Source organism: Ictidomys tridecemlineatus, chromosome 2, assembly GCF_052094955.1.
Source record: "Ictidomys tridecemlineatus isolate mIctTri1 chromosome 2, mIctTri1.hap1, whole genome shotgun sequence".
In the NCBI taxonomy this organism is placed as follows: domain Eukaryota; kingdom Metazoa; phylum Chordata; class Mammalia; order Rodentia; family Sciuridae; genus Ictidomys; species Ictidomys tridecemlineatus.
Window position 1 is genome coordinate 188143968 of NC_135478.1, and position 19151 is coordinate 188163118.

Sequence of the window (19151 nt, forward strand, 5' to 3'; positions counted from 1 at the left end):
AAGTCTCCACTTTTGGGGATAGCTCAAGCAGGCTACAAGCTACTGGGATTCTGCAGTAATTTAAGAGTATTTCAACATGATTCAAATCATTCAAATCATGATTGGAATCATGTTGAAATAGGCCCTTAATGTTCATTTCCCCCAAAATCAATCTATAAGCCCTTGGACAGAGGGGGGATGATAATACTTTCAATTTATGTCCCCCCTGCTTCCATGACAGTGAACAGAGTCTGAGATAACCACACAAGCAAATTGACATAGAAAGTAGGATCACTTTCCAAACCCATCATTATTTCTTCATGTGGAACAAATGTGCCATCAATCGAAACTTTCAAGATCTTATGCCATCTTGTCTCTCTCTCTCTCTCTCTCTCTCTCTCTCTCTCTCTCTCTCTCTCTCTCTCCTCTCTCCCTCTCTCTCTCTCTCTCTCTCTCTCTCTCTCTCTCTCTCTCTCTCTCTCTCTCTCTCTCTCTCTTTCTCTCTCTCTCTCTCTTTTCTCTTCCAGAAAGCCATTGGTTTCTTACAGAGAACATCCCAACTTTTGTGGATTGGGTCATGCAGACCAACTACCATATTTATAAATGAACATCTTTATAATTTCTCTTATAGCCAGTTTTGTCAGCAGCAAAATTCACATTGATGATGAAAATAAATGTTTAATATCTTTAGCAATCAAAATGAAAATGCAAATCAAAACTACACCAAGATTTCATTTCTACAAAAAATTTCTCTTTCAATTTGTATTAGGGTACTAATAAGATTCTTTTCTTAATATATATTTTTTTTTAGTTTTAAGTGGACACAATATCATTATTTTACATTTATGTGGTGCTGACGATCGAACCCAGTGCCTCATGCATGCTAGGTGAGTACTCTATCACTAACCACAATCCCAGCCCACTAATAAGATTCTTTATTAATATGTTTCTCTCTTCCCCCTAGTTCATCAACTCCTGAAACAAATCATGTTCTATTTTCATCCATATTCATCTCCCAATCCTGCTACACTGTATGAAGTTTAGCAAGTCTTAATATGTGTTTGCTAAATGCAGACATTACCTTCTCTACTTTAAAAGTTTGTTTAGACACAGAAGATCTATCGCACATTTTCATTTATGTGAAATGTTAAGAACAGACAAATTGATAGAGACAGAAATTAGATTAGTAGTTGCCCAGGATGGAAGGACGTAAAATTAGGAACAAGAAATATGAATTGATTAGTAATGGATAAAGGGTATCTTTTAGAGAGGTGTGGTAGTAGTATAACCTGTGAATATGCTTTAAAAAACTAACGCTGGCCATGCACTCAGAAAAAAAGGAAAAATATGTCCTGTTGTTTCTTCTTCTTTTCATTATTTTCAATAGCTTATTGAGGTACAAGTCACATACCATATAATCCTTCCTTATTAATACAGAGCAATCTGCTACAAACCTTTCAAAAATAGATTGTTGTATTTAATTTAGTACCCAGGGGCTAGTACAGTATTCCAAAGTTGGCAAATGCTCACTTCATGAATGAGAGACCCATAGCTCTGAATTTATTACTAGTAATATGCCTAAGCTATATTTGGGCTAAATATATTTTGTTTACTTGGGAGGCTCAAACCACTATTTATAAAATAATTTCTGTAGTAAAATTTATATTCAAAGCAAAAAAATAAAATCTACCAGGAATCTTCTAACACTTTCTACTTGTAAATAAATAATTTATTACCAACATCCCTGCTGCCTTCCAGATAAATATCTGTGTTCTTTAGAAACACTTCATTTTTTTAATTAAAAAGTCCAGAATGTTCTATCATCTGGGCTCTGAAAAACTATTCCTGAATGAAGGACTTTTGAGGATGATGGACATCTTCAAGACAAATTTAATACTTTTATAGGATAGCTTTTCTTTTCATTAAGCTCTCAGAGTAGACAGAAAATAAAAGAATTAGAATTTTAAGAAAACTGCTGTTGAATAAGTCAGTGCACCCATGGAGAGCCCCTTACACCAGTTCACAGCTCTCTCTAATCTACAGGCAGCTTTTTTCCATATTTTGTATACTGTACTTTAAGTTCCATTGCAATTTGTTTCATAGAAGGTGATATAAATGAATGCATTAGTGTCAAATGTCATCTATCAAAGATACCAAGTATTTCATTAAAAAATTATTGATGCATTATATTTATACATAATAGTGGGATTATTCATTGTGACATATTTGTACATTTACTATTGAAGTAATATTTCCAATAAACCTCATAATAATATATTCTCTGGCCTAATGTTAACATAAATAATTATTGAACCCAGCATCAAACAATTTTAAGATCTATATATTGGCTTCATTTGGAATATGAAATACTTTATGTAATTTCCAAATAAGTAGCCAATTACTCAATTCTTAGGAACTAAAACAACAGCATCATCTTTACTTTGTTTTAGAGAATTTCAGTCACAAGGGATTATATCAAAAGATTATATAGTTCTATGTCCAAAGTCAAAGAAAAAAATTTAATATCATTTTGGCCAAGCACAATGGCCCATGCCTCAAATCCCAGAAGGCTGAACCAGAAGGATTGAGAGTTCAAAGCCAGCCTCAGCTGCTTAGCCAGGTCCTAAGCAACTCAGCGAGACCCTGTCTCTAAATAAAATATAAAAAAGGGTTAGGATGTGGCTCAGTGATTAGGAACCTCTGGGGTTTAATCCCTGGTACCAAAAAAAAAGGTAATTTTGTCTTTAATTCTCTACTATCAGATTAATATTCATTTCATTAGGTGATGGTGTTATTAAAATTGTTAAAATCCTCTTATGTAAATTTGGAGCAAAAACACATGCCATATAAAAGTACACTGAAGATATTTATCACTGATGTGTGAATACAATTCTTACCACTTCATGAAGAGTTTTTAATGTGACCAAATTAGTCTATCATTTAGAAAGTAACTTTCATCTATTTGATGTATTTACAAGCTTCTTCAGGCAGAGTTCACGTGTTCTATTGATCAATTCACCTACAGTGGCTTACTCCTAGACAAAACTTTAATGTATATAAAATGACTGAATAGATAAAGAAAGAAATAATTTGGGTACTTTGAAGGTTTAAAATGCATAATTGGCCATTTTTCATGTAATTGCTTACCTCTTCTAGTTGGCATGCTTTGATGACACTCCTGTATCTATACTCATCATAGGAAACACCAAAGATAATATTTTCTTTGATGGTACCAGGCATGATCCAGGAAAACTGAGAGCAAAATGAAATTCTTCCACTGTGCTTAATTTTACCCTCTGAAGGCTCCAGTTCTCCCAGAATCATCATTAGAAGTGAAGTCTGGAAATAAAAATCATTGTTATTAAGTTACTTGATCAAATCACTATCAGTATTCACTTACTTTCAAATGATCATACTAAACAGAAATATATATTCTGATTTCTAAAGATTCAAACACATTTGATTTAAAATGTTCTAAGTACTACCTGTTTCAGATAATCTGCTATGCACAAAAGATACAAAGGAATGAAAGTGACAATGACAACACACAGTGTCAGTGTTGTGATAGAGGATCTCCTAAAAGGGGCACCTACTTCAGATTACTGGGGTGGATCTGGAGGAGGTCTAGGAAAGATTAGTAATAGCTGACACTTATTGAGTGCTCACTCTACTGGCTGCTGGCTTTAACCACTTGTGCTTTTAATTTATTCATTATTTGCAACAGCATTACAAAGTAGATGCAGTATTATCGTCTCATAAAGGAGAGACTAGGCAAAAAGAGGAAGAGTCAGGTAATGTTGTTCCAAGAGACTTCTCTGAAGTATACAATTATTCAGAGATGGTAACCCAAAAGAACTATCAGTGAACAAAGATGTGAACTAAAATTGAAACTAATGAGAAAATTAGAGTTGAAGAACAGAAATCAAGTAAGTTATACACCCTGACAATAAGTTAAGAAAATTAGAGTTGAAGAACAGAAATCAAGTAAGTTATACACCCTGACAATAAGTTAAAAGTAAAAAATATAGAGAGATATAAAAAACAAAGGAAACAGGGCATATAAATAGGGCAAAGGAAAAGTAGGGTATAGGGGAAATTTGCTGATTGCCTTATCAAGAAAAGCTGCAAGTCAAAGGATATCACTTAAAGTTAACAATTCTAGTCATACAAATGTATTTATCAATACAAAAAGAAATGTTTAGATAACACTATTCACTACAATCAAGTCAGAGAAAAGAAGGTAGCAGAGGAAGAAAAAAACACTGATTTTATCAGAGCTCATCTGAGTGACATAGAATAAAAGATTTAACATGAGTTTTTTTTTTCTTTCGTTTTTGTACCAGGTATTGAACCCAGGGGTGCTTAACCACTGAGCAACATCCACAGCTCATTTTTTAATTTTTATTTTGAGACAGGGTCTCATTAAGTTGCTTAGGGCCTCACTAAGTGGCTGAGGCTGGCTTTGAACTCACAGTTCTCCTGCCTCAGCTTTCCAGCTGCTGGGATTACAGGCATGAGCCACCATGCCCAGCCATAAAGTTATTCTTATAAATATAACTGCTAAAACAAATATACACATTTTCTTTAAAAATCATAATATAGTCATCCCTTGGTATCTCAGGGAGATCAGTTCAATAAACCCCTGAAAACAACAAAATCCACAGGCACTTAAGTCCCTTCTATAAAATAGTGTAGTATTTGCATGTAATCTACACACATTCTCCCATATACCTTAAAATCATGTATAATTTAATACAAAGCCCATGTAAGTAGTTGTTACACTTATTATTGAGGGAATGACAAGAAAATTTTTATACATGTTCAGTAAAGACACAACATTTTCTTTTAATGTCTTTGCAGTTGTTTGAATCCAAGGGTACAGAACCCAAAGATATGGATGGTTGTGTATGGATATTGTGTATTCAATTATATTTTTATTTAATTTCTTATCTCCTAAAATTTCAAAAGGCTGATAAAACCCTTTGCCAATTTATATTTTTGTTTAAAAAGTACAAAGATATGAGCTAATAGCTTGCTTTATTCATCTGATGTCCAGTTACAGGGTCAAGCTAAAACTCAGTACCAGAGCTGGACAAGGACGCGTGATATAAACAACGGGTTGTCAGGGTTTGTCAACAAGGCCAAATGATTGCTTCAGTTATTGTTGAGAAAAAGAAGGACTGAAATCCCCAGACCCCAGGGAGTCCCTATGCCACCTTCCACTCAAAGGCAGTGGTGGTATAGACTCCTACACCAGTGCGATTTCATAAAGTAAACCAAAGTAGCCTACAAAATACAGAATACTTTATGTGGGTTGGAATAACAACAAAAACGTATTTTCCTATAGATGTTCAATTAAAATGGTGAAAAGTACCTATTGTGTGCTAAGCACTATGATGATACTTGGGCTAGAAAAATAAAGAAGTCATAGTTCCTTTCAGTCTAGATGATTATAATAGAGAAGTGATAAAATTGAACATGAATTTATCATTTAGTCAATAAAATAGTATCTTAATTTGCTTAAGCTTCGGAAAATTCAGAAATGTAAACTGAACCTCAATCTCAGAGATAACAACTTGATATGTGCTTTTCTTCCCACTATTTGATTACTAAAAGCAATGCTGTGAAGTCAGTCTTCTTGGTGTTTTTAGTATCTCTCCAGAAATGTTTTAATATGTATGTAATCAATATATATTTTTATTGTTCCCCACCTTTCTTTTCATATAAAAAGTGCATTATATAAAAACAGTTTTTTTCATTGCTTTTCTCAATTATATATCCTGGAGAACTTTTTCTACTCAAAACATCAAGAACATTCACATACATAGAGTGTGCTATGATCAGGAGAATTTTATGTAAAATCTCTATAAATATACTAGGATATGTCATACAAATGGAAGAATTATTAGGTTATTTTAAGGCTTTTGGTACAAATTACCAAATTGAGTGAGATAAAATGTAACTCAAAATGTTAAAATTTTCAGTTATTCATTCTTAATTTTTATCTAGAACTTTAATCCAAATGATAAAATATTCCATTCTTAACAGTACAAAAGGCAGCCTTGTAGGTGAGATTGGAAAACTATTTATCAGAAGTGTGCAATTATTCCTAGGATACCACTGGCTTCCTCAACTGTCTTCATAGTTACTCCCTGTTAAGATGCAGCTGCAGCTCCAGCCAGTAATTATCTGCTCATCAATTTTTAAAGGAACTGCCTGAAATTTATTTGCTGGTAAGTCTTGCAGTTTACAATTCCAAAGCTATTTTTGTACATCTTTCATGGAATTGATCTTCAAAACATAAATAATTAATTTTTAAAATACCATGAAACACACATTCCATCCTGTCACAAGCAAACTTCCTTGTGGAGATCATCTCTAACCTCTCCAGTATCAGTTCCTCCTCTGGTGTCATTTTCTTTTCAGAGTGAAAATTGCAATATTATGTAAGAAATAGAAGAAAAAAATAACATGCTGAATTGATTTTTTAAAAGAAGAAAATGCACAACTATAGCTACATTATTTAAAAGACCTGTGTGACATGTAGGGAAACAACTGGAGAAAAATAAGCAAATGTATTACTAACACTGTGGACACTACATACATGGGCAAGAAGTTTTCTGTGGATCCCCCCCTGCAAAATCTCAGACTGAATTCTTCAAAATACTGCTCTTCCCATCCTAAATATTAATATATACTTGCCTTTCAGAAGTCTTTAATTTCTATTTTTATTGATATTTTTACCTTGTAGAATCACTGCTCCTTTCTTTTATACTTACTTTTTTTTTCTTTCTTTTCTTTCTGATTTATGTCCTTGTACAGAATTCCAGGAGGTAGTTTGAAAAACTTTAATAAATCACTAAACATTTTCTTATATTTCTAGAAAGTACTATATCTAAAATAACAATCAAATGAGAACAAGAAACTATTTTTGTAGACTTCCAAAGCAAATACCTATTGCCCTTAGTAGCTGATTCCAGTATCAGAAAGCATTTTATTATCTTTCATTTTATTCCTTCATGTTCTTTAAATTTACCTCCTCCATGGTTAAAAGAAAAACAGTGTTTTTCTTTAACTGTATGATAGCTCATACCCTTGAAAATCACTATGTCTCCTCTTGGAAAATAAGGTTAAATCCTTAAGCTATTTTTCCTTCTAACATACTAGATTTTGTCAGATATATTTCCAAATAGCCTGAATTTATATAAGTTATTCTTGGGGATGGGTGGGGACTGGGGGAGGATGACCGATGAAGAAATTAACATTTTCTCAAAAAAATCATTTTTTATCATATAGTATAAGCAAATATGAATCATTTTCCAAAATTCTAATGTCAACAAAATGGGGACCTTTTAAAAAATTATGAGTTTAGTGAAGTCAAATTTAAGAGGTGATTTTTTTTCAGTAGTTCCTAAAAACTGATAAAATATATGGTTCATTTGCTCAATAAAGTTATTGAAACCTGTCACATGTGTTGAACACTATGCAAAATATAAATATGTAGGAAAAGTTACTGGGAAACATAAGAGGAAATTAAAAGCAAGAGGAATTTATCAATTAAACAATTTATATTATAAGAGAAACTACACCCAAGTATTCTGATTCCCTTTAAGAATTTCTACAGAATACCTTCTTACACTACAAACTAGAAAAAAGTAAAAAGAAGAAATGCATGCCAAATTAAGTTGTTAACATTGAGGAATAAAAGAGACTACCTTGCCTGCTCCAGTAGATCCAGCAACTGCCAATAATTGTCCTTTTTCTATCTTGAAGTTGATATCTTTCAATACAGGGGCACCAAGGAGGGAGAAGTTACTGAAGAAGAGGCTATTGTCACCATTGGAAATTTTTCTATTGTTATTATTTAGTTTTGCTTTCTCAAATAATTCCCCAAATCCCTGTTTAAAAAAGAATAAAAGACATAAAAGATAGGCTTTTTAGGTAATTTATGAGTACTTTTATGTATGAGTGGTTTGAAAATCACATGGCACAAAATCCATTACAAAGCGTACATTATTACTTAATAGTACATAATAGCAGAGAAATTTTCCTAGAGTATATGATTCCAAACATCTGAAAATTATAAGCACAATATTTAACTGGAACAAAATTGCCCTTTCTCAGAACTTCGCCTATTATCAAACTTCAATGCCAATTTAAATTAATTAAAGACTGAATATACATATACACACATCCCTTCTCCTTTAGGCTGTACACATACAGGTTATTATTCAATCCTCAGCATAATATATAGAGTAGATTTTATGATCTTCCTCTTTCAAAGCTGTAGGCACTGAATCAGAAAGGTTGAATAACCCAAGTCACATAAACAGTAAGATACAGGTAGACTTACAACCCAAATCTGACTTCTATCACACTATCACACAGGTAGCTCCCCTCCTCTGAGAAGCTCAAAGGATTCTTTAATTATGTTGACTATAAATGAGATGAAATTGAAAGGTGACTTGAATGGAACATTTGCCTCCATGGAACATTTGGGGTAGTGGTCTTCAAACCAATGTAGACAGACCTAAAGATTGATCAGGAGAAAGCTGGTGCACCTGGTTTCAAGGAAATCTATTTTCAGAACTCAACATCCAAAGGCATTCTTTCCTAAAATTAAGTTGCCTGAAAATTTGCCTGCTGTCATTTCTCCTAAGCCACTTCCATCTCATAATTATCCTTCCCTCTTTATTCATAAGCAAAAGCCTTCTCACTAAGCAAGAGTGTGCTGGTCTTGCTATGTTGGACTCTCCAGAGCATAAAATCCTCTGGGACTGAAAAAACAAAGGATCCATAAAGGAAGGGTTTTCTCTTGAAAGAGGGTCAGGGTCCCATAAAAGCAAAGGCAGAAATATTGAAGGAGGCAGCATTTTATTTCACCCAGATTTCAAACTTAAGTCAATCAATGTGTATTATCTTAGAATCAAATTTCGGAAATGAGTGAGGAATAAGGCATCTTAACTAATTGTTTAACTAATTATTTAATTTTATTAGCACTTAATATAGATTATTAACTATCTGTAGTTTCAAGTCACATTTTTTGGATAAAAAACAAGTCATATTTAGCTAACAGGCTTGGTAATTTCATAAATTTATTTATTTTCCATAAGTTGAACACCCTAGAGCTGCAGCACCAAAATGTTGACAAAAATCTATTTAATAAATTTAGATAATATACAATAAACAGGAAATAATATCCTTCACTACCACGTAAATCTATGTTGAAACATTTGTAAGTCAACCTAAAAATTCATCAGATGTGTACAGTTTTTCAACATTCTTTTAGGGTACACAAAAGCAATGAAGCTCAAAGACTATTGCTTCTTGTTTTTATGTAAGTGGCTAATATCAGTCAGCACATAATTAAAAGCAGAGCTTTCATGGAGTGGTCAGTGAAGTCTTTTAAAATGAGGCAAAGACATCTGTTAATCTCTTATTCATGTGTATCTAATAGATATTTATCGAACACCACCTCTGCATTATAGTCCACTTCAAAAATCTCACATGGGAGAATGACATATAAAATAGATATTAATATTTTGGTGTGTGTGGTACTACAATTAAAAGGCACATGAAGTACCATGGGAATACATCTGAGAGAGCAAACAACTCAACCTTGACCAAATAAATGACATATGCACTAGCTATGAAAGATGGATGTAGAATTGCACAAGACCAAGAAATGGTTAGAGGTGTTCCTGGAAGACAGATCTGAACACACAAAAAACAAAATATGCCTCAAAAATAGTGAGTGGATGGGTCACTAACAAAGGCTGTTAATGAACTTTGAGTAGCTATGCTTAGAAGCAGGACTTTTATCTATTAAGGACTTGGATCAACGAAAGATTGCTGTTACTAAAGTCTCTTATTTTGATCACAAAAGACAGTTATTTCAAGAAATTTGGAAAACAGAGGAAAGCAGAAAATAGAAACTGCTTGTCATGTACCACTGAGAAACAACCATATTTAATGTTTCAATTGATAACCCTCTATTCTTTTACAAATATAAATATGGTATTTATTTACATTTATCAGCATATATATTGTTTTCAGAAGATTCATAAAAATTATATGTAAGGCTTGTGACCTATTTTATGATGTTATAAATCATAACTATTTTCACATAGCATTAAGTCTTCTTAACATACTTTTTAAATGCAGGATATGTCACAGAGTATAAACTATACACAGTTCTCTATTTGATGGTTTCTCTTTTAATTTAATACATCTGGGACACATGTACTTTGCTATACCTTGAGGCACATATTTTTTTGTTTTTTATTTTTTGGTATAAATTCCCACAAGAAGAATTTCCAGAGCTAAATATATGAAAAATTTCATGTCTTTCAAAAAATAGTTCCACCTTATCCTCCAGCCAACATATGAGAGTGCTAGTTTTCAGGAACCCTTATCAACACTTGCAGTTGGGTTTTGGTTTGGCTGTGTGTGTAGTTGTGTATGTGAAAATGGAATCTCATTGTTGATTTTATATTTATTTTATTTCTACTATGACTGAGCATTTTCCATGTTTAGGGGATCCCTGCAGTTTGGGGGGAATGGTCACAGTACTCTGTGCCTAGATTCCAGCCTTTTCCTCACTTCTCAACTAGATGGGTAAAGTTTGATAAGCCATGACAGTCTTAGACATTACAGCTTCTGTTTGCTGAGCTGAATACACTAAAGGAGGTGACATGTTTGAAAGCATTTTGTATATAGTAAAGCAACAGTCACTCCTTTTTTTTTTTTTTTTTAGTAAGCGTCAGAATGATGAGTGAAGAAGGGCTTTGGAGTCAGAGACGCCAAGGCTGTCATTTGAGCTATATGCTAGCTAGTTGAGCAACCTTGTTCTAACTATTCAAACTCTCTAAGCCTTGACTTCCTTATACATGAAAAGAAGTTTTTCCTACTCATAGATCTGGAGCGAGGGAGGAGTCATATATAATTCATCAGGGACTGACTTCTCTGGTGATGCCTTCAGAGGAAATGAAGAATACACTGGAACAAGTGGGTTTCTGAAGCTTGGGGAGTGATGACTGTGAAGTGCATGAGAAGCAGGCGGGAAATTTGGAAACACATGTATGAACTTCAGGAAGAAACCTAGGCAAGAGATTTGCATTTGAGAAGCATCAGCACACTGATGTCAGTGAAACCTCAGTGAGGTCACCCACAGAGACCATGAGATGCCTGAAGATGTTTGTTGGGGTGGGAACACCAGTAGCCCATCACCACAGAAGTTACAGATAGAACAGGCTTACATATCATGATCTTAGGATAAAATAATTTGGATAGAGTAGCTCACTAAAGCTAAATTAAGTCATTAATTCCACAAAGAACAGAACAGGCCAAATTGAGGTTGAAACAATAAATGTATAAAACTTGCAGTTGGTTAGAGTATATTGATTTTCCCAGATAACACTTCCTTCTCCAAAGCTGATAAAGGGAGCGTTTTAAATTAAAAAAAAAAAAAATCAGCAAAAAGAAAAGGGAATTGAAGTATAGGTGGGAGAAGCCCCAAAATGATTGGTCTTAGAATAAGCAGAAGATAAGCCAAGAGGGGTCCAAAGGGAGAACTAGAATAACTACAATCTAATGAAACTGAAAGGCTATGAAAGTAGACTTAAGAGACTTAAGGAACAAAGGCCTGGGAGTTTTGGGCTAAGAAACAGATTTGAGAATATGACATTTCTAAAGCTACACAAATCTGAGTACTAACAAAGCTCAGGATATGTTGAAGAGAGAAAGTTTTTGAGGAAGTCATATAAGTTCTAAGGGTAGTGTTGAAAGGATCATCTATGTGGATGTTGAAGTCTCAGACAAATGGTAGAGACTTAACAAGCACCAACATCCTTCAATGTGCCATCAAGGAGTGTCGGGGGCTTGACAAGTGACACAGAATGGAGGGAAAAATAATACAGCCAGATGGAAGACAATGACTCAGTGAAAGAGCTCTAGACTCTGACATTTGGATCCAAAATCCAGTTTCAGACTTTGTCAGTTGTGTAAGCTGAGGCAAGATCTTTAAGTTTTCAAAGTCTCCATTTTCTTTTTAGTGGAATGGAAATATTTACATTATTTAGGTCACAGGAATGTTATAAGCTGCTTTAGTTTGGACCTGATTTCTTTCCTCCATCTCGTTCCAAGGCTTGGTCCCCAGACTGTGATACTACTGGGAGGACATTAAACTTTTAAGAGGTGGTTGGAGGAAATGAGGATATTGAGAGTATGCCCTGGATATTGGGATCTGGGTCTCTATATCTCTTTTCGTTTCCTACCATGAAGTGTTGCCTCACCACAGGCTCAAAAGCAATGGGTCAACCAACCATGGACTGAAACTCTGAAACTGGGAGCCAGAATAAACCTTGCTTCTTTCTAAGTTGATTATCTTGGGTATTTCCTCACAGTAATGGAACACTAACTAACCAAAAGAAATTAAAGGAGGCAAAACTCATAAAGTGCTTATCCTGCCGCCTGGCACAGAGTGAGGGCTCAAGCATGTTACTTCTTTTATTCGATGGAGAAAGAAAGGAATGGAGGATTTTTATACCCAAGTAGAAAAACAATAATCAGAAAGAAGTAGGGAAAATTTCATGTTTCTCCTTTATGTTCAGAAGGGCATTTGAAATTCCTAAATGCAAAGAACTAAAATAAACCTTAGCAACACACTTTTCCACAAAACAATTTTACTAGGCAGATGAAGAATTATTCTATTTCCCACATCTTTTAAAAAATACAGTAAAATGTATCTCAATGATAAAGTTATATATATATATATATATATATATATATATATATATAAAATTTACTATATTATGAGAGACTCAGAAACAGGACATCAGTTTTACTATTCCTATCTTTACTCAACTGATAAAAGTGATAGGTGTTCTCAGTAATCAAATATTGCTTTTTAGAGGATAAAGTTATATTTGTTCTGACTGAGAAAAATGAGATAATTTTTACAGTGAATAAAATAAGTTAAAAATAGTAAAAAATTTAAAAATTATTGGTATATCTCTCCTACTTCTTTTTGTTGACTGATGTATATAAACATATTGGACTACAACTTGAGATTTGAGAAGTTAACGTTCATTGAGGAACCAATAAATTCCTGGTTCTCTAATGAATACTTCACACAAATCATCTCAGTGCCCTTCACAACAAATTTTCAAGGTAAATATTAATACTCTCCATTTTACAGAGAACCAGAGGCTTCTCAAAGTTAAAAGTAATTTGATTTATAATAGATGGCAGTAAATGGCAGAGCCAGGATTCAAACCCAGCCTCAAAGCCTTTGATCTCTGTACAAGTTCCTGGTCTGAGGTGAAACACATCTCATGGCTTTTTTCTACTGCATCTAATACTTCTGGGCTTCTCCTTCTTACTTTATAAAATAAGAGAAGTGGTCTCTCCTTTCAGTTCTATCAATTACATCATCATTGTGATCTTACTTCCCATCGGGATGAAGTGTAGACTCTCAAAGAAAAACCTCTAAACATGATTTTTTAAGAATTAAGAATTCTTACCTCCTCCCAGAAGGCGGTTACATTCTCCATCTCTACTTCTGTAGTTGTTAAGTTATATTCTAATGTCTTATACTCTTGCTTTTGTAAGAAATCCTGTTCATGAAAGAAAGCAAAATGATAGTGTAGTTATTAAATCTATGTTATATTCTAATGGTGCTGCATCTTTAACACTGATATTAACAAACTAAATTAAAAATTATTTCTTAATAAAAACAATTTTATAATGGTGTACTAAACTTAATTAAAGCATCAGAATACATCATATTTGAAAGACTTTCTTTAAATATTTGACATTTTATGCAACTGTCTTTATGCTTATATTTCAACATATAGCTGATTCTTCCTCATACTATTACATATTTACTTTAGTTATATATTTATAAAGCAACTCTGAATTACCTACCAACGTGCCTTTGTTCATGAGAGGGAGTGTTAGCATCAATTCTCTGGGTTAAATAAAGATGTAAAGATTTGATGTAACTGGTTTTAAGGTGGCAAACCTTAAAGAGTCTAAGAGAAGGATTCTATTGGAAATTCCAAACCCATAGGGAGCATGAGGAGGACTTAACTCCTTCGATCCTGAAGTCTTTAACACTTGAGTCATAAAAATATCTGGTTCTTTCATAGTTTCTTCCCCTTCCTCTCTGCTTTCTTCTCTTTCTCTGTTTTGATTTTTCTCATTTTCTCCCAGTTTTGTTTTCCAGATCTGTTTATCACAGATCTCAAACTCACACTCAGTGATATAATCAGAAGGGAGCTGATAGAGATTGCAATGTATTGGTAGGTGGTCTTCAAGGGACCAGTTGTCATAGCTTGTGGGAACGAAGACAGATTACAAGATTTTTCAAGTCTTTGATAAGAGGCTGAACATGACTGAGGGGGTGCATGTACACATGAGAGATACAGACAAAGAGACATCTCCCAATTTCTAACTGCTGATAGCTAATTCAAATTTTTAAAATGTGCAGTTCAACTAAACAGATCTAAGAGCGAAAATTAGGTCCAATGGGCCACCATTTGCAATCTCTGACTTGCATTAAATAATGGTAGCACAACATAAAAGTGGAGTTTACCCTTTACCCTGAACTTGTATTTCTGTCATAAGGGTTTATTTTATGGGTTAAATAAATAAATATTAAAATTAAAAAAGACTTTATCTGCTTATTAATAAAGCTTATCCAATTAGCTCTCTATAAATTTACTCTCATCACCTGACGATTTTAGAACTTTTCCCAGCTGCCAGCTACATCAATATTGCTGGGATTTTTAAGGTAATTAACGTGGCATGAGATACCATTGTCATCCATTATACTGCTCTTGGAAATTCTAGGAAAAGTTTAAAGTGAACATTCCTGGTATTAGTTGGAAATTTTATAACTTTGTGAAGGAAATTTCCTTTTCAATCTTTTTTCACATTTACAAACTTCACTAAGAACAGATATATTCACGGATCACTCTGATGAAATTCTCAAGATTACAAATATGATTAAATTCCTTTGGGTTATGAGAATATCACAGGTTTTCATTTTATTTCACTAGACTTTCATTACAAGGACTCATTACATCATGTATATATGTTAAGGGAAGAAATCTCATGCATTACATAGGTCCAAGACCAAACTTTCATCTCTAGAGAGTTTACTTGCTAGAAAATCCTGGAACATTTCAAAATCACACTATCTGACACACAGTTATAATGAATTACCTGTATTTTGTTTATTGCTCCAAGAGAGTCGTACCATGTTTGTACGGCCCAAGGGAATTGCCGTGTGACCGCCATGCGCAGCACAATGCAGAATGAGATGGTTGTGAATATTTTTCGAAGGATGATTCCTTTGATAAGTGCATAGGGAAGCACAGATAAAAACACCACAAAGAATCCTGAGAAGAAGAAGGCTGAGCTATTGACGTATCTCACATAGGCTGCCTTCCGGGTCAGTTTCAGTTCTGTCCTATAAAATAAAATTAATTACAATAATAACAATAAAATTCAAGATGTTATTTTACTTTTCAAATATCAGGCCACTTGGAATGTAAAATCTGAACATGGGGTCTACATTCTTCCTGTTGTGTTCTGACCCTGGCTCCACCCTAAGAGTTGTGTGAACTTGGGCAAGTTATTAAACCTCTCTGGGCCTCAGTCATCTTATCTGAAAAAGGGATAATAATGCATGTACCAGTAAATACCTATAAATATTATTTTTAATTATACTAGTCATTTAATTATTGTTATTTTATATCTTTATTCACTTCATTACTAACGTGTGAGATTTATGATGCTGACAATTTTTTTGTTGTTTCTTATTTTAAATAATTGATAAAAATGTTGCTAGATTTATAAAAGAAAAAGACAATTTTGTGATTACCTAATGGGATTCTTAACATTTTATAAATTGTAGCTTGACTGTGAGAAACAATGAAAAGTTATACATGCATATATATGTATGTTATGTGTTTATTTATTTATTTATTTATATGACAGAAGAGTGGTTCTCAAACACTAGCATAGGCAAAAATCACCCAAGAAGGTGTTAAAAATGCATCCTCAGGCTATCTTCATAGATACTGATTAAGTAATCTCCACTATTTCCAGATCTGTTTTAGAAAAAGAAGGCAAGTGATTCTGTTGCAGAAGGTTCTTGAAAAATTTTGGGAGTAGACACTGTATCTATCTCTGTCTTTCAGTGTAATAATTTGCATTCATATTACATTATTATCAGTCCTCTAATCTGAACTACAAGTGTGAGCTATTTTAACACATGTATGAGGGCTTAAATGCTCCAACAGGCAGAAAGCAGGGAGGGAAGAGGCTATGGAGAATAGAGGACAACATGGCCTTCAACCTTCCAGAAGCCATAAAAAATTGAAGTTGCTTGTGATTGTCCCCATCTAGTCCTTGAGTAGTCAGTCAAAAAGCACTATAGATAAATAGAGAATTCTGGAGGGAGGGAACAATAACTGTGCTATGGCAAAGCACTGGAATTTGGTGCAAGTTCCACAGATTTGTATAATTCAGAGAAGCAATTCTCATTAACTTGATAGAATTCAGAGGGAATAATTTTAGGGCTTTTTATTTTTTTATTTTTTTGTCTTAAAGGAAATGTCATCTGAGCACACCAATGAAGAAAGTGAAGTTCCGTGTCCCACTTGCATTGTAATCAGTCTAATAATGTGCAATACTTGCTACTTCAATAATTTGACTTTGAAGATGGATTATGACTTGGGAACTCATCTGGGTCTAATCCTGGCTCTGTCAATTTTATCTATGCCACCTTAAGCATGTCACTCTTCCTTCTAGTTTTATAGACTAAAAATCTAAAGAGAAACACACCTTCCTTGTAGAGTTCTCAAAATTAAATGACAGCATAGCAGAGGGTCTACTACTAGAATCGAAAGTATGTGTCCTTTCCTCTAATAGGAAAAAATATTCAGGTTGATTAGGTTGGTATTTATAAGATGGCAGAAAATAATGTTTACAATGTTAAAAAAATTGTCAAAATGTTGAAATATATTAGACACAATTGAGAAAAATAAGAAGAGGTCAAACACGAAAAGAATAATGGATCCAAGAACACTTATACAACTCATCCAGAAAACAATACTCACCATAATAAAATCACTAACAGTTTAGGAGTCATAAAAATATTTTATCAGGTTCTTATAAAAAATGGAAAGTGACTTTATTATCAAAGAGCAATAAAAGAGTAGATTTCCAAGGAGCTTTGCACAGCCTTTTGCCCAGTTCTCCAATGGCCCAGGCTAGGGTAATCACTCCTTTAAAGTGTATCCCGTCAATCTCTTTCAGAACATTGTATTTGCTCTCTTGAATAGAAGCAATTCTTGCTTTCCCATATTTACGTCAGTACTTTCCAGCCTTTTCAGGTAACAATTTCATGCTGGATTATACTAGTTGCAACCAGACATTTGCTATTAGAATTGGTCAAACAGGAATACAGAATAGAGGGATAAATTTCATTTTTTGAAGAAGGAGGAGAAAAAAAAAAAACAATGTCAAGAAAAGTCAGCCTAAGAATGACCTGGCCATGAGTTTATCTTTAGGGCTAAGAAAACCAGATCTTCTGTCCTCTGATAATCTCCTATCAGCCTGGCGATGCGATGCCTCTATGAATGAGCCTAGGGTGATACAGCACTCCCTTGTTAATGAGAAGAACAACTTCTATCAACTGAAAAATTCCCCCAAGATCTTTAAGGATGTTTCTGGAAAGAAAATTCAATTCTTTTCCTGGATTTGTCTTGAAAGGCAAAACAAAAGCAGGTGACCAATAATGTTTGGGAAATAAATATGCTTTTACTCTTTCTATTTACATGGCAAAGAACTTTACATTTCAGCATTTCATTTGTTGTTCCAATCACACACCTGCAGCTCAGTTACCATTGTCTACTGGACTCAGCAGCCTAAAATCCTAATAATCCATATTCATGCCATCCAAAAGGGTACTCTCCTTTTTAGTATATTTTTCCCTGTGAAACTCTCATGTGACATACATCTTGAAATTACTTGTCTCCAGTGGTGTTATCAACAACCACAAAGTCTTCTAGGACCTTTTTTTGATAACAGTTTGTAGAACACAGAACTCAACTAAAGGCAAATGTGTTTAGTTCATATTTTGTTCAAAATTGTTTCAGTAATTGTATCTCAGTCTGAACTGTACATTTTTTGCTAGATATACTCTTTATTAAAAATCTGTGAAAGGTTATATAAGGTAAAAGAAGACTAGACATAGATGTCAGGTACTGATTGATTCTATCTCAGGAGGTGGGTTTCATTTTAATTGACCTGACTTTGCCTCACGTGTAGTTTATAGGAGCAAAATATATGGATATTAACCTGTGTCATTTTTCCTATATTAAGGAAGAATCAATATAATTTTTCCAAATAGAGTTATTTTCATTATCTTGTGAGTTGTAACATATAAAGTAAGTAAAATGTCATAATATAGAATCATTTACACAGTATGGGATTATATGTAGTATATTCTTTAATAAGGTATAAATATCCTTGTAGTGAAAAATAAAATTCTGAATCAACTATGTAAAACTGCAGCACATCAAAATAACTTATGCAACTAATGCATAAATATTGATACATCTCAATACACTTGTTTGTCAGAAACTTCAAATATGAGGTGGAAATTTACTGTGATAGACTTTTTAAAATATTAAGGATAAAGTTATTAACAGTATTATAATTATCACAAAAACTTACTGTCTTAGGTTTTCAATCATTTTTTCTACTGCTTCTTCCCAGCAGTATGCCTTCACAGATTGGATATTTTCAATCATTTCTGAGGTGATCACAAGTCTTTCATTGATCTTTCCAGCTCTCTGATCTCTGAAAATCAATTGATCAAGTTAAAAAAGGTGGGAGGGGGTCAAGAACTGCTCAAACTTTTAATAAAAGCTACAAAAATAATAGTTACCATTTAGTAAATGCCTCCTAGGTATTATTCACTGTATTACATGCATTCCATACACTATTCCTCAGCCTTATGAAAGTCTATGAGAAGTGTTTATCTTCATTTTAAAATCCAGATGAAGACAAGAATATAATCTGAGATTCAAGCAAAGACCTACATGACTCCAAAATTTATATAGTTTCTTTCATACTGTAGCTGAAACTCTAGAATT

At 33.6% G+C, this 19151-nt stretch overlaps 1 protein-coding gene across 1 annotated transcript in view; it reads right to left on the reverse strand.

Annotated features, from left to right (window-relative positions):
* Positions 1-19151, reverse strand: part of Cftr (CF transmembrane conductance regulator) — a 153250-nt gene that overhangs the window by 90970 nt on the left and 43129 nt on the right. The window contains exons 7-11 of the mRNA XM_005332271.4: positions 18730-18855; positions 15208-15454; positions 13503-13595; positions 7695-7877; positions 3127-3318 (exon numbers count right to left, since the gene is read on the reverse strand). Coding sequence (XP_005332328.2) covers positions 3127-3318; positions 7695-7877; positions 13503-13595; positions 15208-15454; positions 18730-18855 — 841 coding nt within the window. The remainder of the gene's footprint in view (positions 1-3126; positions 3319-7694; positions 7878-13502; positions 13596-15207; positions 15455-18729; positions 18856-19151) is intronic.